The 22,978-nt window shown below is 38.3% G+C and overlaps 1 protein-coding gene across 1 annotated transcript in view; it reads right to left on the reverse strand.

The window, feature by feature from the left end:
- Positions 1-18,208, reverse strand: part of LOC118794661 (insulin-like growth factor 2 mRNA-binding protein 1) — a 74,958-nt gene extending 56,750 nt beyond the window's left edge. The window contains exons 1-2 of the mRNA XM_036552910.1: positions 18,034-18,208; positions 16,715-16,775 (exon numbers count right to left, since the gene is read on the reverse strand). Of these exons, the coding sequence (XP_036408803.1) occupies positions 16,715-16,775; positions 18,034-18,208 (236 nt within the window). The remainder of the gene's footprint in view (positions 1-16,714; positions 16,776-18,033) is intronic.
- Between the last annotated feature and the right edge of the window lie 4,770 nt (positions 18,209-22,978).

Genomic DNA, 22,978 nt, shown 5'->3' on the forward strand with positions numbered 1-22,978 from the left:
TATTAAAAGAAATGTTCTCAAGGAAGACATATTCTGTCATTCCCTGGTATACAGTCACGTACCAAGTCTTTTTTTCATACTTACGTTGTTCAAGTCGAAAAAATAATTCACAATCTATCATGTAAAACCTTTGTTACAATTCTTAAATGATCAATGGTGAACTGCTGTGTTCCTGTTTGAAGACGATCATTTTCAACATTCTCAAAAAAGGGAAACAAAAACTCAAACTTCATAATGTGTTCAGTTTCCACACCTCTACATCTTGAAACAAAATATGAATTGACTCTTCTGTATCTGGACAAGAACATGCAGATATTAAAAAACATATGTATACGTCTTGATGCCTAAGATGAAGAATATATCACACTTCTTTTGAAACAAGCAGCCAGCTAATGTGACTTTCATTTAGTGTCAGGATACTGTCACATAAACACAATAACCATAATATTTTTTAATATACATGAACAGAATTAGTTTAATTCATGTACACTCAAATAAAACAAATATGTAAAAAAAAAATCAACAGAGCCATTTCCTCAGTTTGGGTTCATTTGTAAGCAACTTTATTTTTAAAGTATATGACAATTGTCATTTGTGAGCAACAAAGGGCTTTAAAATACTTGTAAACTCTGACTGTTACATCATACCAAGACATCTGATTTTGTATTGACTAATATAAAAAATCAAAAACTAAAAGCCAGATCCCTTTTTTTTCTCTGTCAAAGCAATAATTTTCCCCAAATAAAACATTGTAACAAACGTTCAAAACAAACATGAGTTTCACTATTTTTTAAATTTACTGCAACATTCTGGGGGTCAGTGGCTGTTCTTGTGTGATTTGTCTTGAAATTTGTCGTAGACTTGTTGCAAGAGAAATCCATCCCAATACAAGTATAAATGTTACAAGTTGAATGTGATCTAATAACTAAGTCTTTCAATGTATTTAAATAAAATAAATTTCTTAGACTGGAGAGGTGAGGTGTTTTCAAAAATAAAATGTAAGAAATCTCAAAATATATTCTTTTACTAATTTAAAATTATCCAAAGACCTTTTTGTAGTTTTACTGACAAACAACTAGTTGTAGTAAATGTGTGATAGCAATTCTAAGTCCTTGTTATTATACCCAATTAATTGTTGAAGATAAATGCTTGTAGATTTTAAAATGCTGTCCTTCTTAAATGAAATCAGTGTTAAGTATTTGGGTCATGCAATCACATTCCAAACTGAGATTTTGAAATGGAATCTACATTATCAAGTCTTACATGCATGTTACATAAGATGTGTTGCTTTCCAAATGCAAATGTTCAAAATTGACCATTGAAATGAAAGCCACAAATAATTTTAATACTGATGTGCACATAAAATAAATGGATAAATGTTTGGTTGAACAAAGATCCAAATTCAATCAGACTGTACTGTGCTTCTCTTAACACTAAGGAACACATTGTAAGCAAATATTGTTTCCTCATCTGCAAAGGATTTTTTTTTATCTATTCCAGTTAACAAAGTACAAAAAAACCCCAAAAAACAGATAATGTTTGCTTAATTTTGTTACAAGATTAAGTGAAAAGCTCACCCTATATCTGGGATCTAAACCTGCTACAATAGAGTGTTCAAAATGGGTGTCATTTGCAGTTCAATCAGTAAAGCTCTTGTTGCTGAAAAAAACAGAGGGAAAATATTTACTTTCACCAAATCAAAGCGAACAACCGATACTCTTCCTACTTTCAAGCCTGAAAAAAGCAACAAAAATGTTTCAAGACACATTTTTCAAAAAAAGTGCATGTTCTACCAGATTAAAGGACAGAGTTGCAGATTCTGAGAGTCATAGTGTAGTAGCTTCATTTTGTGGTAAATTCAAAGAAGTTTGTTATTATTTTTAATTCCAGAGATGTATGCACTTCCATTTCCCCACTTGCAATTACAAAACATTTAATTTAGCATGGCAGAAAACAAAAATGTTATGAATTCTGTGGGAAAGAAAAACAGAAACTGTTTTTTTGTCCACCAAATTATGCGCCAGGTCAAAACAATAAAAATGTGCATGCAAAAAGTGCTAACAAAAAGCAAAAACGAATAAAACGAAAAGTTTTGATGTTGCTTTTCTCAATGTTAGGATTTATCTAATAGAAAAGCTGGTGTGTGTAATACATTAGTTTGTCAGCTCTTCACATTCTTGTCAAAATCATGTTATTTTGAGGTCACAGCAGGGCTGTGATCTTGTAAGTGTGTTCTACTTGGCGTTCCACACAGAAGTTCCCCAAGTGTTTAATTTTGAAATATTCACTTTTTTATCAGGGGAACCGTGGAAAAAGTCCAGCTTCAATGAGGTTGAAGCAACATGTTACAGTTACCAGGCAAAGGGCTGACCATGCTTAGAGGAGCAACTCAATGCTTTGAAAAGAATGTAACATTTCAAAGTGTAAGAAGTCACATGGTTGATCATTTACCCCACACGATGTAGAAGTACAAATGCACTCCACACTTTCTTTTCAAGAACAAGGGCTTAGTTTGTTTTTTAATAACATTTGAAAAGAGCATCTTTTTTTTGTTCCCATTTCTCATTATTCTTTTAGTTCCATATACTGTTTTCCTGTCTTGTTGAGCAATGAACACTTACTAATTATTTCTCTTTTTTTTCAAGAATAAACCTAATATCTGCAATCTTTCCTCTTTCATAGCGGATTTGGTCAGTGTGAATTCGGTTCTCAGTGACCCCTGTTGCAAGAAAAAGAGGGGGTGTTTCTTCCTACACGTCCATGACGTCACAGCCCGTGTTGTTTTGAATCAATGAACCCCAAGCAGCTATAGAATATCCAGAATATACCACTATGCAGAGAGGCAGCTGGCAGCAAATAAGAGTCTTGAATGTAGTCAAACAAGCACCCACCATGTTTCACTTGAAACACGTGTACACGACACAGCTTCCTCCCGGTTGTATTTAGTTACAAATGAACATTGCATTTAGACAGTTTGTTCAGAATTCCTGAAAATTTACACTGAACTGATTTGGTTGAACTGGGTGAGCGACTAAAATAACTTTTTGTTTTTTAAGTTTGCTTTTTACTTTACACGCAGCATTTACTTTACATTATATTTTATACTGTTGGTCTGTCTCACTTTCCCTTTGAAGGACAGAACAAAGCAGCCACACACAAGAAAATTAAAAGACAAAAGGATTCAGCACACTAACTTTTTGTTACATGTACGTAAGAAATTAATATTTAGGCTTTGCTAAAGTACAGTTTAACTGGTATTCATTAACCCTAATTTTGTAATGAGCCCAACTTAAGTGTAAATTTTACAAGGATGTGTTTCTTTTAATTGAAGAGTTAAATAGACTCTCACAAAATCTATTCTTTCCTGCACAGATCCCCAGCAAACTGATCAAATGTTGATAGTTCAATTAAACCACTGAATTGAACAAAGCGTCCGTCAGCAAAAAGCACAAATTGGACACTGACAAACTAATTGAAGGACGTTCCTAATGACAATATCAACTCAGCAAATGCTGCACAGACAAGACATGCATGTCTGTTCACAGAGCCGACTGTAATGGAATTACTTTACACCATCGCCCCAGTTTAACTTCTGTATGTTCCACATACCCACGCATGCAGGATAACGTATCTCACAAAAGCACCTTTTCCACGTGTGATATGGTATATTGTCTAAAGTTCTATAGAGAGAGGTATGGCTCCATATGGGTTGGGGGAAGGGGAGTTTGTAGGCTTTTCTCTCGCTCTCGCGCTCTCTCTCTCTCTCTCTCTCTCTCTCTCTCTCTCTCCCCCTCTCTGCCCTATGTGTGTGTGTGCGCGTGGGGGTGTGTGGGATTGCATGGCCATACCAGCACATGCCTGTTTGACAGACATGTGACTCGGAGGCTCCATTTTAGCTGATATGGAGGCGGAGAAAGAGAACGAGAGAGAGGAAAGAGAGAAACGTCTTGCCTCTGCTCTCTACGGTTATGTGGCCTCACAAGGGGAGAACCACACACACCATTCAACAACCCTTAAGCCAGAAATTACATTTAAGCCCTGGTTGGTTAGAGTCTCAAAAGCAAAACTGAAAACTATCAGCAAGTAAATTGGGCTTTGCTGTTTATAGATAAACTAAGTTGTTTTTCTTTTTACAGTAATCCATACATAGATATTTATTTATACATGTATAAATATGTTATATTCACTGTGTATACCATTTCACTTTTTGGTGTATTCATTAATTCTCATTTTTCCCCTTAGAAAGTTTTCAAACTGAGTGTAATTTCACAAAATACACATAATTTCAACCTTCATTCTTTTTTTCTTTAAGTAGTCAGCCCTTGACATTTAATGGGAGAACATTCATTAGGACAGAGATGTACAAATTAATTTTACCAAGATGAACAATCACGTGATGGGCGGGAGTAGAACTGTAGAAGCAAAAAACAGGCGCACAAAGAAATGGGAGTCTGCAATATGCAGCGAATCGAGATACCAAAAATCAACCAAAAACACCCAACGACAGCACTTTGAGGTAGAGGTGGTCTTTCGTTGTTCTGTGGCACAACTGCATTGGTCATTTGATTGAGCAGGAACATTACGGCAGAATTACAGCATCCAGCATCATTTTTCAATCTCCACGCACCTCCCCCTCAGAATAACACATTACTTAATGTATGAGCCAGCACCTCCCTTGAGCGATTACAAAACAAACACGAGAAGAACAATACGAGTCAACCCCCCAGCTACAGCACAGCCGTCACAAACGCAGACCCTCCACGGTCAAAAACAACAAGGTGCTCCAGTCCACAAAGGAACACACCAGGCGCGCTGTCGAGGCACGGGGAACCAATCAGGACGCAGAAACTGACCCAAACAGAACAGGTTTTTGGTTACACCAACTTCCCCTCCAGCAAACAGAGGCCAGTTTGATCATAGTACCCTTAACTCTGGTATTCAAGGAAGGGGGGAGTGGGGGGAGGGTAGGCTTCAGGGCATAGTCATCCTTCATGAAAGCAAGTTTCAAGTGGAATTTTAATTTAGCCTTTCACTTCATTTCTGTGCACATATTAGAAATTTGAGAAAATTCACTAAGCATGTATGCAAACCATTTTTGTCTTCATAATGTTTTTAATGTTTGTTTGCAGGTGGTGTATTTGATTAAGAAATTACCACAGAAAGCTCCACAACAGCAAATTTATCACACAAAGCATACATTATTATATTGGTTACCATATATTTTCCTTCTCCTGCATTGAAGAATTTCATTCAAATGTTTCAAATAGTCAACAGGAACAAGACAAATGTAAAGCTAAAAAAATCCAAATGTATTTTAAAAATGTTATATCATTTCAGTCAGTTATGACCAAGGATAATTTGGTTTAATGTATCATTACTAATGAACTCATGAATCATCACTGTTGAACAGTGTGGAATTGATAATGAAAGACGAGATGTAGAAATCTGAAATCAATAGTATTTGTAGAGGTTCATGTTACCAAATCTAACGACAGATATCTGTATTACATGTGTTCACGGATTCAATATTGTTTGCACATATATGAAAGTTCAGTTTATTATCAGCATCAATCTTTCAAGTAATTGTAAATATTTTGTCTTAAACTCTACCGATTCTGGTGTAACGAGAAATTCTAAATGCCATTACATCAGGGAAAGCCAACTTGACAAACTAGTTTACAAAGTTACAATGAAAAGAAACACAAAATTGCCCACTAGGACACCACCATCAAACCCCATTCCAGTTTTTTATGTTTTATTCAGTTTTTTGTATTTTATCCAATTTTTATCATTTTTAATTTATTCAGGATAGGAAAAAAAGGAAATATGACTTTTTTTCTACAGGAATATTTGTGTGAATCAATGAAACTACGAAGCAGAATTTATTTCGGACAAATCTAAGCAAAATAATGACTGACTGACTGACTGTGTTTTCTAGTCAGGGACATATAAGCTGGTGCAGATGTCATTCAACACAAGCTTTTAGATTAGCAGTTCCTCGGTTCCTTTGCAAGGTTTTCCCATATAATTGCACACATGCATGTACACAGGCAAACTAGACAAGGACTGAGCCCGCTCTCTTCCTGGGCTGCGTTCACAGTGACTTATACTGGTTTCCACTGGCACATCACTGTGGGACACCATGCACCCAATCACTTTTCAAGGAAGGTGCGTGAAGTTAACTTAGTAAGGAGTCAACACAAAGGCCATCTATATAAATATGCGCTGTTATTTTTGCTGGTTTGATCTTTCATTTGTTTCAACCAAAAAGCATGTTCTTCAAGTCAATGCCAGCTATGTCATTTTGTTCAGACACAGAAAAGACACTGGCTTTTACAACCTGACTGACAAAACCAATCAAGCATTATAGCACTTGAGTACGTGTTTATTCCAAACATCTGCTGGCACTAACACTCCATAAGCCTACAGTAAAGATGAGAGGGGAAAACTCAACAAAATCAAATGCAATAAAAAATGAATACTCCATGTTTGAAACACATTAATCTTTGTTCACTTCATTCACATGTTCACAAAAACTGACTGCTTTTGAATGTAACAAAACCTTCCTTAATAATACAACAAAATGTGCAAGTGATCTAAACAACCTCTTATGGAAACATTAATTAGAAAGTAAAAAATTTTAAGCAAAGAATGATTAAATTATGGAGTTCAAAAACTTTTTTTGCTTTTCAAAAACAAAAAAGGTTTTGTGTAACAGTTGCTTGCATTACATCATTTACATACATATCTTTTAATAAGTGTTTGTTCAAAGCACCGTAAACTAGTAGAGTTGCATGTACACAAACCACTATGTGCAACATTTTAAAGCTTGATGTTCATACTTTATGCACCTTATACAGAAATGTAGTCAAGAGAAGATGAGAGGAGAGGAGAACAGATGCATACATGACATTGTTTACCACCTTCACTGTATCTACAAGGACAGTCTTGACACCGTATCTAGAGATGGTCTGGAAGCTGTATCTGGTTGTCACATTCCTGTGTGTCTGTGTATGTGGACAAAGCACAAAAAGGTGCAAAATTGTGGACTCTAACATCTAACCTTCGAGACACAACAAAAGAGTGTTAAAAGTTACGAGTGCTGTTAAAAAATACTCTCAACCAAAAAAAAATGGTTATCTGTGAAATTGACCAAACTGAAATTTATGCTTACTGAGATAAGTGCTCAACATCAAATGCTGAACAAACTCACTGAAATAAATATAAAAAATGTTCAATGGAAAAAGTAAACAGGCTTGTTTTTTGAAAACAGATAGTTAGTCCTTGTGAGTATGTGTGTGTTTGGTCGTGGGGAGCCTGGGGGAGGGGGTCGGCAGTTATAGGCTACCATCACCTTTCAGCGCTGATCTTCAGCAGCAAGGATAAAGGCCGGCCAGCTGGTCACTTCACAGCTGATTGTATCACATCACAGCATAATGTTAAAAACATCCACTCCAGCAGAACTGCGCACTGGACATAGCACATAGCAGGATAAGCCTCTGCTGTTGATTGACACACACCCATGGCATACTCCCCTTCTTTTCACTTCCAGCTCTTGGGTAACGCCTTAATCTGGAAAAGGATTTGCTGTTTTTCTATTCTCAAAGCCACCTACATTTATTAAGGGCAGCCACAAGAGTGAAAATAATCACAATAAGTCATAGCAATAAAAACAGAGAAAATGAAGAAAAAAAAAACAAATTGGATCATCCCTTCACTTTGTAACTTCCTGTCAGTGCAAATTCTCAGCGCAAAAATGGAAAAGCCACTTCCACTTTAACCTCCAGATCACAGAACTGTTTGTTCATTTCTCAATTACTTTGTAGCAGTCCATGCCTTTTTTTTTCTGATGCACACAAGTCAAGTGAGTGAAAGCTAGCAGAGAGGGGGTATGGTGCTGGCTGTTGCTTCAGCTGGAGCGATCTTTACGTACCACAGCTGCAAGAGCATCACTACCGTTTGACCCTCATCGCCGCTAACACTGAGGAGAGATTGGCACGCATCTTTTACAGTGTCCCAATGAGGTGCATCTCACAGGGCACGAGAAGCAATTAGTTTAGGTTGCAGCAACCAGAGGGCAGAAAGATGAACCTTCCAACTTCCTTTGCCTTGAACTCTGTGGCACAGGAAATTTCACCGTCTGCACAGAGCCAGCGGAAACAGAAAGCTCTCATGCATCTCTGAACTGAAAAGGTCAGACTCCCAAGAAGTGGCACATAATGCATTCTTAGAGATCAGAAAGTTCTTCTACATTCACTAAAGGCCAAAGCGGACGCCTTTGAGGTGTGGATCTTGTTGGAACAGGCAACAGATTCAAATCAAGCTCTTCCTGAGGACTCAACTTCTGCAAGTACAGGGGGTGACACACACTCCCCTTTTTGGGAACCACCCTAAACACTTCATAACAGGGAACATGCAAAACATTATTATAGAGCAAGGTGAATCACTAGAGATATGCCACTCCCATTTCTTTTTGGCCTCCTAGGGTACACACTCACAAGCCTCTGGAGTGGCTGTATCTACTTCTCTGGTGCTGCACTGACCAATCACCTTCATCGCTCAAAGGTCCTGCGTTCTGTGGTGAATGAAAATCTTGCTTTATTAGGCCTACAACAAAAAGGATGCTACTGCTGTTGTAGAGATTTCCTTTTTTGATATCATGATTGGGATTTTTGGGCTGAAATCTCAAGTAGGGCTGGGCCACAATGTAACAGGAAGGAAGGAAGAGCCAATGCCACTCCAGTAATGCAGGTAATCTGGAAGCACTGAAAGGCTTATCTTACCCACTGGTTATCCTTTACATGAGAACAGATGCAGTACCTTTCACACTTTGCAAAGTCATAACAAATACCTGTGATTTACATTTTATATTGGAATGTTACATTTCATTTTCATATATATTCAGCAAACATTCACACATTTGATTCACAGCCTCTTTGGTTGCCATTGGTTTTGTTATTGTTGGGCTGTTTGTTAATTCAAGATTTAAGATTACTGTGGTCCTCTTTCTTACTCCTAACAACACCTCTATGGCAGAATCTCAAACATTATTGTACAAAAAGGGTCCCTGACTGATCCAGAATTTTGTGCATGAAACCTCTTTGGTGCATACCTGGAGGAGTTCATTACTTTCACACTTAAGCCAATTTCCATTAACCATTTTTAATATAAGATAAAAAACAACAGTAAAACATCTTTTCACTCTTTGTGAATTCAAGAATGGTAACAGAAATTTCCCCTATTAGAGCTAATTTTTTTTTTTTTTTTAAATCAAAGAACAAAAAAGCAGTCATTGCTTGTAGTTTGCCCAATCACACCAAAGCCTTGCATTAGGGACAAATGCAAAGAATTTGTATGTATCTGTTAGTGTACTGTTCAAACAGCAGACAAGAATGTTTTTTTTCCAGTTACTTCCTGAGGGACAGGTCAGCAGATGAGAAAACTAATACTAATTAGACAGACATTACATAGATAGATATTCAAGCATTCGAGCAGTTGACATTTGAACAAAATAAACTAAATATAACGAGAACTTGTAACTCAAACTGTTTAAGCAGGGGTGGAAAAAACTAAGTAAGTCTGAGCAAAGAGTGCAGACAAGAATGAATACCACTTGGCATTTTCAAGGCAACCTGTCAAAGAATTTTGGGATTCTCAGTGGCTTCTTCTTTAGCCCTTCGACAAGAGTGCTGTCAATGTGAGATTGTGTCAGGGATACCTCAGACATTGGCCTTCTGAGACTTCCTACACACTAAGCTTCTGCTTCTATTCAGTAAGCAGCTCAATTGCAATATCACTGTCTCGGTTCTCAAAAGAAGTGATTTCAGGTAGACTACTACCGGGAGATTTGACATATTTTATAACAAAACAAAACAAAAAATCAGAAAAAAATCATGCAACTTTGTACTTACGTTTAACATAGTAATCAATACAGCTTTTCATTAATTTTACACACTTTTCTGCATTCCTCTTTTTCTTGTGAGGCAACAGTGTTTAGGATGTAAGATTTGACTTGATTTGGATTGCAGAAATCTAAACCAAAATCCAGTCTATCAGAGCCAAGTGGCACACATTTACCCCTGCAAACTTCACAGACTTAAATTTTCATCAACTCTTAACTGCAAGTACCAAAAAGAAACAAGATAAGAACACATACCCTAAGGCGTAGGTTCAATTTAACTACTTTGCCTTTAACTTTGAGCAACACATTTAGCAATTGCAACTTTTTCCTTTTTTCCAAGGCTTGAAGAGTATTTTCCGATAATGTCACCACCCACAAAATCTGCAACGTTATTTAAGTACACAGAAGGCAAAATGGATTGTTGTTATATTAAATCTAAGCCATAGACTGGGCATCAGAAATTTGATTAAAAAATTGGTTAAAAAGACAAAAAAGAGATGTTATTCTTAGCTTTGCATAACAAAACCAAGTGTTACTTACAGTTGCTTACACAGCATTTCCACGTTAATCTTCAGCAAACAAAAAAAAAGTTAAGATATGTAGAGACAACAAAGTTAGATTCAAATGGAAAGACAAACTGCTTGGTAAGATGAGTGAATAATTCCCCAGTTTCCAAGAATCAACAAGTTTCAATCAAAACAGGCCTTTTCCTCTGTATGTCATTCTTTTGACTTATTTCAGTCTCTGTATAAACTTTTGAAAAAGAGAAATTAAATAAACCTGCTTCAAACTCTTTCAGTGGCACAAACTATTTTTTTAAATTATAATTCGTAACTCTTCTATCACTTCAAAATTTTGAAGCCCACACCAAACAACATCTAATCTATGGAGAATATCCTCTTTTGTTCTTCAAATGACACAAAATCTAACTTTTTAGATTCTATAAATTACACCTCATTGTAAGGTATAGAATTATATTTCATTAAATTATCGTGGGAAATACATGTACAAAAATGAAACTATGTTAGAATGCAACTGTTGAGTCTCCAGTGCATTCATCTGCCCTATTTTTCCTTGGTTGTTAGCTTGTTATTTACCAAGCAAACTCTGAATGGACCTTAAGTGTTTCACACAGCAAATGTTGGCCTCACTCTCTCTGGATCCATCTGAAACTTCAGGCAGCACCTCCCCAAAGGTCTTTGGTTTAAAAGCCTTTTCTGTCCTTTTAGAGGAATCCCAGGTCTTTGCATATTCTGAAATGGGCTATCAGGTGTCTCTGTTTGCCATTTCTGTTGTTGGTCACTTTCCTCTAGTTTCCTTAATACAGATAAATGGACAAGCAAATCACAATGGTCTGGCCAACAAGCGGAGATCTGACAGGACCCAGCCCATGGCTACAAAGAACTTCCATTCAAGATTAAACCAAAGATCATTTTCTCTGCGCTTTCTTCCAGGTCAGTGCATTAAATTTTAACCAATTTTCAAGAGACATGTTGCCACCTCTCCACCCTTTCTGGAGCGACAGGGGTGGCTGAGAGCTCAGCTACACCCGGTAACAGGGAAAGGAACCTAGGAACTAGAGCTGAGCCCCTTCAAAAACAAGACAGATGGTTCGAACCAGAGAGGAGAAAGAAGGCACATTTCAAGGGGCTGGGGGTTTCTTAAAGAGACACTGCAGATTTTTTTTCCGTCTCCCTTTCTCTCCCTACACCCCCACCCCCACCCCCACTCCCCTCCCCTTAAAGGCCATCTTCTACAACAACTAGAGAAACAAGAGGCCACCAGGAAGTTCTGCCACACAACACCAATGCTTCTCTTCAACAGCCACACAGAGCCAAGCAAACTGTACAAGCCTGAGCACATGCACCCATGCATGTATGTCTTCAAACTGTGCTAGCTTACAGACGTTACAACTAAGGAACATAATCAGCTGGAGAATAAGTCTTTCTATTGTGAATCACAAATGGCCATTTGAGTTGCATTCATCACAAGCAGCAGTTTGTGGCTGCACACGGGTGTTGTGCTTCCAGGGTGCCAGGTTGTCTTTCCATTTCCACTATCACTTGTACTAGTAGTACTCGTTTGTACCTATAAAAGGTTCAAATGCTTCCTGCAAAGCAAGTGTTCAGTCAAAAGTTCTGAGAATGTCACAGTTGCTTTCACAATCCTCCACACTGGCCCACTGTGTTGCAAATTAAAAAGTTTCATTAAAATATTTTCATCTGTGAATGTTATAAATGTTGTGTCGGCCACAATTTTACACTACCACAGCGGCAGCAATGCAATGAAATGCAAGGCAAAATACATCAAAAACAAATGTTCAAGGGATGACAATTTCTTTTCAAACTTACTGGCAAGATGTCAATTGCAACAACTTTAGAGGCCTGTTAAATAGCTAAAATTCAGAAAAATTGACCTGACAGTGAAACACATGTGATAGACGCGTGTGACACCCCACTCTAGTGTCTACTGTGTGCACAACGAAAGCTTGGAAATCCAAGTTACAGATGATTCTTGGGAGGCACACTACTGTAATTAAAGAGCACTTTTACACAACAAACAATTACAGTAATGAATGTAATCAAATGAGCAGGAGCTTGCTCCTGTTCCCCAAAGCACTTCAGAGGAACAACTGCAAATGTGTCATGGAACATCTACATATTCAAAAATGAATGCAGAAGCAGAGAAAATATAGAAGCATTATCTGGTATAAAAAGTATGTTTTCCTGATTTACGGATTATTCATGCTTTTTTCTTGCAACACCAGGAATTTTAGAGAAGGTTCAAAACAAACTATCTGCCCCTTATCATCTCTCTGAGGTCTCTGTGCTTGAAAACAGTCTGGACACAATAGTGCAAACAGCTTGCTCACACAAATGAAAAATTCCTCATCAGACTTAAAGCAGAGGGTAGGTTGTATGAATGTCTGTGTATATGTGTGTGTGTGTGTGTGTGTGTGTGTGTGTGTGTGTGTGTGTGTGTGTGTGCGTGTGCATGCAGGTGCTGGAACACAGTGATCTTGACCATAAATTCACAGTAATCCAGAATTCAGTGCCAAAACATAGCAGTTACATTTCGATTGTTGCCATAATCATTTAACATGTCCATCTAATAAGAGCTTGAAATTAATTACTTGGGGCAGCCAATATAAGTTAAAATGCACCCCAATGACAGCATTTCTTTGGATGTACAAAACACCCACTGGGAAAATATCCCTCTCTAGGAAATGGGTGCGCTTAGCACAGCACACCAAATACTATCTTTGATTTTCACGTCGACCGACCCTTGATACCTTTTAATACCCTTACTGCAAGCACTATAAAAAACAATGACCTGTAACCTGCTACACAGAATTCTTTCATATGTAGCTCTTAGCCCAGCGATATATACACCTGCACTGCTGGTGTGAACTCACTGATCTGAGTACACCTTGGTTGCAGAAGTCTGCATAAGAAGCTGAAACATTAAACAAACCAAGTCAAAAATCAATACAAACAAAACTGATACAAACTTTAGTGGCTCAATAATGGTATGAAGGACAAAACTCCAGTTCCTAATTTTTTTAACTAATACCCGTCTGTTATCCAATCCATCTTGGTTTTGTGTAACTGCTGGTGTAGAACAGTGTGTCAGCTGGATAGCTGTTTCATCTCCTTTGCGAAATGTTTGTTTGAGGTGTTTAAGGGAGACCCCCCACACCCCTCCAAATTTCCAAAATTACCACCTCAAAAGGGACACCTTTCTTTCAGCTGCAATCTCTCATTTCCAATGCATGCACAATACCAGAAAAAAACAGCACTGGTAACACATATGTTGGGGGGGGGGGGGGGGGGGGGGTGCAATGAGAGAGGCCCTCCCTTGTCAGCCATTCATTCTCTCACTCTCCATGCCCTCCACAGTTCACGCTGTATGGTGTTAGTCAAATGCATTCCTTCACCTTTAAGTGAAGAAGCTGTTGTACGGACAGGACTTCCTGCAGCAATCAGCAAAACTTGGGCTGCAAGGGTCACCAAGCAAAAAAAACTGTATTTACACAATCAATGTGCGCACTAGGAAATAGTGATGCCCTTAAAATAGAAACGCCACGTGAATCAAATAGTATGAAATCTGCTTCACTCTTAGTACCTGATTCAAGAGAGCAATAACAAGCTTCCTGAGTTCACTGGCATGAGCACTGCTGAAGCAATAAGAGTAAGAAAATAAGAATAACATAACGAACAATAACCAATAAATTGGTTCATGATTTGGTCACAGGACAGGGCAAAAAAGGCATCTTCCACAGAAAGGTGTGACCTTTGTAAAAACCCTTTCACGTATCCACATTATGGAATATGACCTTTTTCCCTCAAGCTCTGTGCTTAGACTTAAATTGAAACAGGACTTTCCATGTATACTGGAATACCCTTATCACAAATAAAAAATTTTGAAAGATTTTACATTAGCGCCCCATAGTTAATACACGGCATGCTGTTTAAGTACTTGAGACTACAAGAAAAAAGCAATATGACAAGGGCAATGAACCATAAAAAATAAGAAGTACATGACACCCACAAAAATGGGTCTTATTTAATAATACCTCAAAAGTTTACTGCTGAGTCAGGAATTGTCAAGTTCCTTTTTCATCTGTGAACACATTTTAAGGCAGCCATCTTGCCATCAAGCCTTAGTAAATCCTTCAGAACATTCACCGTTCTTTTTAATACTGTTAACATGATAAGTTTACTGTGATTGTGGCAGATGAAAACTGTATCATAATTCCAGTTTATACAAAAATCGTTTTCTACCATACAAATGTATGACGGACCAAGAAACACAACATTCTGTATCAAGCGTAAGACGCGCCATTTTTCTTAAATGACGTTGGATGACTATTCTCCTTAAGAGGAAAGCACGTGCTTGAACCATCTGAATACCTACGTATTCAGCATATTAATAAAATTCTCCCCATTGGTGATTAATACAGGAAAATATAAGACCTTACGTATTTGTAAGGTCGCAAACTACAAGCCATGGGACAAATTTAAACGTTTAATTCATTTAAACGCACATAAAACAGTGAAAACGCTCTTATAATATAGTGTCACATGCTTCTGTGGAAAAGCAAACTATAGGCTACGAGACTATGGATTCGGAGGCGATATATCCAATTTAACGTTATTTTTCGCCCAAAGCACGTTTCGTATGAACGCAAATGTACATGTAATACGTAAAAAAGTGTTCCAACGTAAACACGTTTTACAGATACTACTGGGCAGTGAACGTTCCAGAAAATACGACGGCGCCTCATCCGGTACAGGCCTAGACAAATTATTAAAAGCATGGATCTCGTGACAAACAACAATTATGCACTTAACTACTGATATGAATTGCTTGTTTAAATTGCTCCCATCATTAAAACGTTAATAGCGTGGACATAAAATTGGAGCGAAGAGGCGATGTCAAAGGGAAACGTGGCAAGTTCTAATAAATTGTATGAATGACGCAAAGCCGATTGGCCTCCACTGCCACAAAGGGTGTGGTGGTCCCACAAAAAGGTCAAAGTGGTATGGTTTAAAACGGCGTTCATGGGCTATGCCTGTCTATATAAATACATATATATTACTTTTTTAAGGGAAAAAACAGGAGAAACTGAGAGTGTAGAAAGGGGAGGGGTCGTGAGGGGGGCAGCAATAAAGACAGTTGGAGGGGGGAGGGAATTCCTCGTTTGTTGTGTAAAAATTACTTTTTACACTGCCTTTCTGATCTACCATTCTCTTAACTATTTTCCAAAACCATTCGTCCCACGCTTCACTCTGCTTCCACATCTCTATGTATTTGTTATCAATATAATATATACAGGTAGGTCCATAATTCATATTTTAACAACATGACGAACTCAATGAAAAAACAAAACACGTACACGTCTCTAAAATATCCAAAACCTTGTTCTGAAAACTGAATATAGTTACTTAAAAAAAAAAACTAAAAGTAATGATACTTCTCCATTTTGGGGCTTGCATTTCCACGTCAACATCAAATGTGATCAACTCTTCAACCATATCTACATAGCACACTCAACAATGCGACCGGCCCAATAAAATCACGTAAAGACTAGTGTCTTTGTCTTTCTTTGTCAAAGTGATTGGATGTATGTGGAGTGCCATCATTGCATCAAAAGATAGCAGTTTTTTCTGTCAGACTTGATAAAACTTAAAGTAGATCTCTAAAGTATCGGAAATACCATCTTACTTGACTCTAGCACGCTATGCTATAAAGTCACCGATACATATAGGAAATGGGACAGAATAACGACAAAAAAAATGCAAAGACTCCATACGTTTCATCACCAGGCCTTAAGGAAGTAATTTGAGAATGAACAATTAAAATAGCATTGTAACTTGTGTGTTCTACAGATATTACGATTTCTTATTATTACTATAACACTGGTACGACCAGTACTAGTTTCAGAAATTAGCTTGATTGCTTTTATTTTCTTAGTCACAATCATGAATTTCAATTTTGTGAGAAAAGTACAGCTGTATGTTCAAACAGTGATACCACGTATTTAGGTGCTTACGATATTCTGAACACATATGTAAACTACTCATTCAAGTTGACAGCTGAAATACAAAACTTTCTTAAAAACATGATTTCAGTTGTTTTGGTGAAGTAAGATTGATACAGGCCGAAAGCTAACAGGCCAAGCGAGCCATACGACACTGTGAGATACAAACTCGTACATCGTCAAACTTCTACATTCCGTCAACACAAAATGGTTACATATTAAGATGAAAAATACAACGCAGAAAATCAAAGGAAGTAAATGCCAAATACCTTTGTTTCTTAGGGACAGAATGTTCGACCTCAATACGTTTGCCATGCAGTTCCACTTTGCCTGAAAGACAAATGTTTCAGATACAAATTACGTCCACCATTCATTTGCTACTGTGTACAGAATAATTAGATTTACCAATATCTGTCCCTGAAAATGCCACTTGAAACAAAAAGTTTCATGTTGTTACGTATTGTCAGGGTTTTTCAAAAATGATACTATGTATCAACACAAACAGAATCTCATGTCACAGAATAAAGCAATTTTAAAACCGTCATTATAGTATCGATTGACTTCGTAATTCAACCGACGCAATTGTTAAAAAAAAAAAAAAACTCCACTTCAAGAATGTGGTTCGTTCATTTCTGCTCTTAATGAACGTTACTTAATTTATAATAAAAACCATGCAATCAGAACGGTAACTTTTAATAGCGTTTACTGAGGACATTTGCACGAGTTTCCCCCCTCTTTATTGCTTGGTTTTCTGTTTTCTCTCTCAATCTGATATGTTTATTCAAACACATTCATTTGATGACCATGTACTCGCTTTCCCTTGAGTTTGGATAGTGATCTACTTCAAGCGCAACACACGAACAGCATGGCGACCTTCGCGCTATATAGAACACACATCACATGCTACATATGTACAAAATCATGAAAAGACATTTTATGAAATCAAAGTCAGTTGGGTCTTCCGCCTTTGAGGCAATTTTGAACGTTTTACAGGTTTTACATCGAATCAAACAGGTAACATTGACGGTGATCGATGGATTTGTAAGTATATATAATGCATTTTTCTAAGCTATAGTGGCTTGTTATCCAAAAGGGGGAGGGGTACCATTTGACTCTATAGCTGATTCGAATATACTGAGCCTACTCATGCAAAGCCACACAGTGGCTTCAACCGTGCAAGCACAACGAAAACGTAAAGCTACGAGGCCAAAATAGGCTATCTGGTTATCAAATAAATAACAACGATGCTCTTCGGAACCATCCATGCAATATGTCCCATCGAAGCGAAAGCCTTCATCAATCGAAATAAATTGAAATTTTATATAGGCTACGTATGTATGTCGCTCTCTGGATACATCCACTCCCCCTTTAAAAGTTGAATATCGTGTTGGTCAGCTTCGGACTTTAGACTCTTATTAAAATAAATATGTCCTACCTGTCCTTACTCCAACACCTTAAAAGTGGAATTTGCATTACTTTAAAGGAATAGACAGTCGTTATAAATGAGTGGATAAGGAAGTTTCCCGGTTGAATACGATCACATGAAGGTAAAGCGGTAATGAAGGGCCCATTACATTCAATTACTTACCAGAAAATGTTTCAATGGCTTTCATCGCGCATTGGTCGTCCGGACAGTCAACAAACGCATAACCAGTTTTCAAGAGAAACTGTCCCGAGAATGGAATCTTGCAGTCTTCAAAGACTTTTACCAAGTCTTCAGGAGTCACGTTTTCACTAAGGTTTCCAATGTATAGCTTGTTCATGTTGAAGAATGACAACTGTAGAGGTTCTCCAGTAAAACGTCGAGATAGCAACAAAAACTTTTTTTTTTACAAAACGCACAAAATATAATCAGGAATCTGTAAAGGACAGCAACAAAAATGAAAACACATGAAAATGACAACGAACACAAGTAAAAGAGATGAAAAATATTTTTTGAAATGAAATGAAAATAAAAAAAAAGTTATGCTAACGGTAGTAGTGTAGTCTTTCTGTCCAATTAGCTGAGGTCGAAGAGAGGCGGAGAAATCGCGGACTTCAGCACCTCCACTTAACGATCGCACACGGCATCAAAATGTTTTATTTAGATTAATCTGGTGGTGGTAATGGTGGCGTAGTGGTAGTACTATGGCGGGATCTGGAAAAAAATTTCCTCACTCTCTACCCCTCAACCTCGAGTCGTACCCAGCACTGTCACAGATCCTTCTGACTGGCGATGGCACCGCCTCTAAACCGACTAGAAAAAAAATTGACTACATTTTTTTTGTTCGCAAAGAGGAAACCACGTGGTCTTAGAGTAGCGAGAGAAAGGGTTGGCCATACTAGGCTGAGGAGCTCGGCGGCTGTGTGCACGAGACCCAGCGTCTCCACGAGCAGCGTTCGACTGGAGTGCGCAGGCTGTGTGCCTACGTATTTACACATGCGCGGCTCACTGTGTGCATTAAATATGCCTGTACAGTGAGGTGATTTTTTTGAATTATCATTTACAAATCGCGCAGAGGCATCTGTTGCGATTGAAAGATAATGCCCCCCGAGGACGTGGTTGAAGCTTAACAGAAGGGGGTTAGGGGAGAGATGGGAGTAGGGGTTGCAGGCCACATTATGCACCTTTAAAAAATAACGAAATGTTTAGGATCCGCGTTGGCTCCATACAAAACGACCTACGTACGCCATTTATTCAAATATACCCTTCAAACACGAATATTAATTGTTGAGGTCTGGGGCGTACGTGTCAGTAAGATTGTGGCGTGTCCACGCCGGATCTGTACTGTTTCGGTTGCTTGTTATGCAAGTTAAGTATGATCACATTCACATTAGGGTATGTAGGAAACCATTTACTGGAACATACACACTATCCAAAACAACATACTAACTGTACTCGTTTGTGGGTTAGTGAGTATATCGGAGAACACACTGCCCGACCAGTCCTCCTTCAGTCTTCGTCAATGGCGTCTCCCTCTTGCAGAGGCGAAATGTAACTAGGCCCGTAACCGGAGGGGGGTGGGGTGAACGAGGGTGGTTCAATGACAGTGAAAACTCGCTCTTCCGTTTTCTGCTATGTTCTGCAGAATTCTGGCGACGTTGAGGTATGTTGAAAATCTAGTAAATAGATCCTGTGGTCATTTAAACACGTTATAGATAAATGGCTGAAACGCGAAAGGCGTTAATGCGCTGCGCGACAAAACGTAGTTTTCACCAGCAATTTAGAAGTGTGTACTAGTAAGTGAATACCGAAGTGTTGGAATAAAATGGTTAATGCACCGCATTTAATTAGTTTTTGTAATTTAACCTGTTAGGGTTGGTTGATACTGTACTACACGTCCTTGCAGCTTAGCAATACATGTGTTACGTGTACACGTTAGGAGGTTCGTTTTACCAATTAAAGAGTAGGGTGCTAATTCAGAATTGCTCTCAAGAAACCTGTTGGCACCGAGCCTCACAAGAAAAAACGTGTTGTGGTGGCAAAAAATGTTGACAAATGATAGATATATTCTGTCTGAATTTAAAGTTTCATAAATGTGGGAAATCTGTGAAACATCTGAACTTACAATGTTTACAGATTTTTAATAACAATAATACATGTAATTGTATTTTAAAGGTCTTGAGAAAAATTACATCACTGACATAATTTCCAAATGTTTCCAAAGTGTGATTTTTAAAAATGAATACATAGATGTTTGGATATATGGAATACATTAAACTGTATAAAGCTAGGCAACCATTTGTGGTAGTGTCTCAAAAGTAATCTCAAAAATAGCTCCTTATTAAAGAACATTTGCTGGTCAAAGACAATATTGAACAGTAAAAGAAACAGCTGTACACATCAAAGCTGGTGAAAAAAATGGTTGTTAAAGACATGTACCAGAAGGGAAAAAAATAGTTTCTCTAGCTATATTACTGAAATAACTTCCCTAATTAACCTGAAAGTCTAAAATGTTGTGCAACACAGCAGTGATAAACCAAGTTTAAAATACATAGTGTGTACTGTAATTTAATCGTTTTTGACAGTAGACATGACAGCTCAAGTTTAAACAACTGAGAATGATGGTACTAAATATGATATGATGGTCATCTTCACATGCAAATTAATTTTTCACAGTACATGGATGGTGTCAGGTAGTGAGTGGAATGTCATGCACACACACAGCCTCAGCATTTTGATAGCTGCCTATCTAGGGCCAAAAGGAGACAAGGATGTTGAGGTATTGGCAGTGAAAGCTGTATCCACTGAACTGCACTGATTCTTGCTTATATTTGTCAGACCCCTGACTCTGGTCTTTCCCACAGAGACCTCTCGCTCTGCAGTAAGAGGCTGCTGTTCTTGGTGGTACAATGTTAAAGCAGTGTAGCTGTGACAATGCAGTTTCCTTATTTGATGTTCCAAATGTTACATCCCTGATCCTGACAAAAAATTCAGTGGGGGGTTCCCTGTTCAGTAGAGATGAACAGTGCATTTAATGTGATGTGACAGATACTTCTCTCTGTACTTAGGAAATGTGCAATTAAAATTTGATTGCATTTGTTTACTGATTTTAATAACATATATGAGCACTTGTGCAGCTTACTCAACCATCAATTACATGTAACACCCACCTGTGTGATTATTAGCCAGGATAATCAACAAAAATCAGGTGAACTACACTGGCAAGGATTTATTTCACTTGTTAAACTATTGGATGAATAGATGGCCAAATTCAAAGAGTCCTGTTTGGAATTCAGCCAATACACTAGAGTCACCACCCCAGCTCTTTGTGGAGAGTGCCTTTAACAAGGATTTCTACTAAGTGGAGGGAGTTAAGACCACGATTTAATGTCTATACAGAAAGACAGCACCTCATACAGCAAAGGGTGCCTTTCCCAGCAATAGAGTGTTGATTTTTAGAAGAAGGTTCACTGCTGGGTCATCTACAGTACATCACTTCTAGCACTCGTGCAGGTGAGGACGACAAGGCCTTATGCCTCCTGATATCAAGGCTATACATTCAAATATGGTTAGAGGGGTTTACTATCGTTTGTAGCAGACCCGGAGAGATAACACCACACTCTCCCCCTCTTTCCTAAACCCACTCAGAAACTTTAAACCCTTCAGAACCATCAGTAATAAATGTACATGTCATGTCCCAGCAACATTGTAACCAGTCTGGTCCCAGGTGCATTGAACATGTGGACTTCCCAATCCTTAAAACCTTCTGAAAAGGGACACAGATAGCTCCCTGCAAAAAAGTACTAGGTACCTTATGCAGAATTTAATCAAATTCTTAAACTATGTTCAATGTATCTGCAGTGTATTTGGACCTTATCTTGGAGTAACAAATTTAAGAAATATTTTAAATACTTTTTTACACATTTTCATGCATTTTGGTTGCTACCAAATTAACAATCAAAGAAAAGAAATATAAAAATACTCTTGCACATGTGTTGCACAAAGCTAAGGTCAAAGCACATAACAGTTATATAGAGTTGAGTAGTCATCTACCATAGTATCATTGAATGTAGGAGCTTCAACCAATGAGCTCCACATCTGGAATAGAGGGACACATTTGGGTATGTGCTATTTGCCTTTCCAGGATCTCCAAGTGCTTTACAGGGAAGGGGTAGGAGACTCGCCTCAACCACTACCATAGTGTGGCATCAACCTGGGTGATGCGTGACAGTAATTTTGCACCAGAATACCAGAATACTCACTACACATAGCTGAGGTGGAAAGTGAGGGAATCATTTAGCTATTTAATGTGTGGGATTATTAGGTGGCCAGATTGCAGGAGCCAGATAGGGAATTTAGCCAGGGCATTAGGAAATCCCCTCCACTGTGCAAGAAGTGCCAGGGGAGCTTAATGATCATGGTGAGTGAGGACAATGGCTTAATGCTATACATAAAGGATGACATCTCCTACAGCACAGTGTGCCCCTCACCACACTTGTGCGTTTGTCTTCTGTTTTGTCCAGAGGCATGACTGCCCCCTACTGGACACAATAACCACACAGGAATGGTAATAAACAAGGCTAGCCCAGCCAAGATCCAGCCATCAGGCATGAGAAAGCTGCAGAGTGGTGTAGCAGCTGGCCATGGGTATACAAGTGCAAGACAAGATAGTGGCAACTTATCCAGAGCTTACATACACTATATGGCCAAAAGTATGTGAACACCCCTCCTAATTATTAAATTCAGGTGTTTCAGCCACACCAATTGTTAACAGGTGAATAAAATCAAGCACATAGCCATGCAATCACCATAGACAAACCTTGGAAGTAGAATGAGTTGTACTGGAGAGCTCAGTGACTTTAAATGTGGCACTATCATAAGATGCCATCTTTGCCACAAGTCAGTTCGCGAAATTTCTGCCCTGCTAGATCTGCCCTGGTCAACTGTAAGTGCTATTATTGTCAAGTGGAAGAGTCTAGGAGCAACAACAGCTCAGCCATGAAGCAGTAGACCATGCAAACTTACAGAGCAGGGCCGCTGAGTGCTGAAGCGCGTAGCACGTAAAAACCGCCTATCCTCTGTTGAATCACTCACTACAGAGTTCCAAACT

Source organism: Megalops cyprinoides, chromosome 19 (assembly GCF_013368585.1).
Source record: "Megalops cyprinoides isolate fMegCyp1 chromosome 19, fMegCyp1.pri, whole genome shotgun sequence".
Classification (NCBI taxonomy): domain Eukaryota; kingdom Metazoa; phylum Chordata; class Actinopteri; order Elopiformes; family Megalopidae; genus Megalops; species Megalops cyprinoides.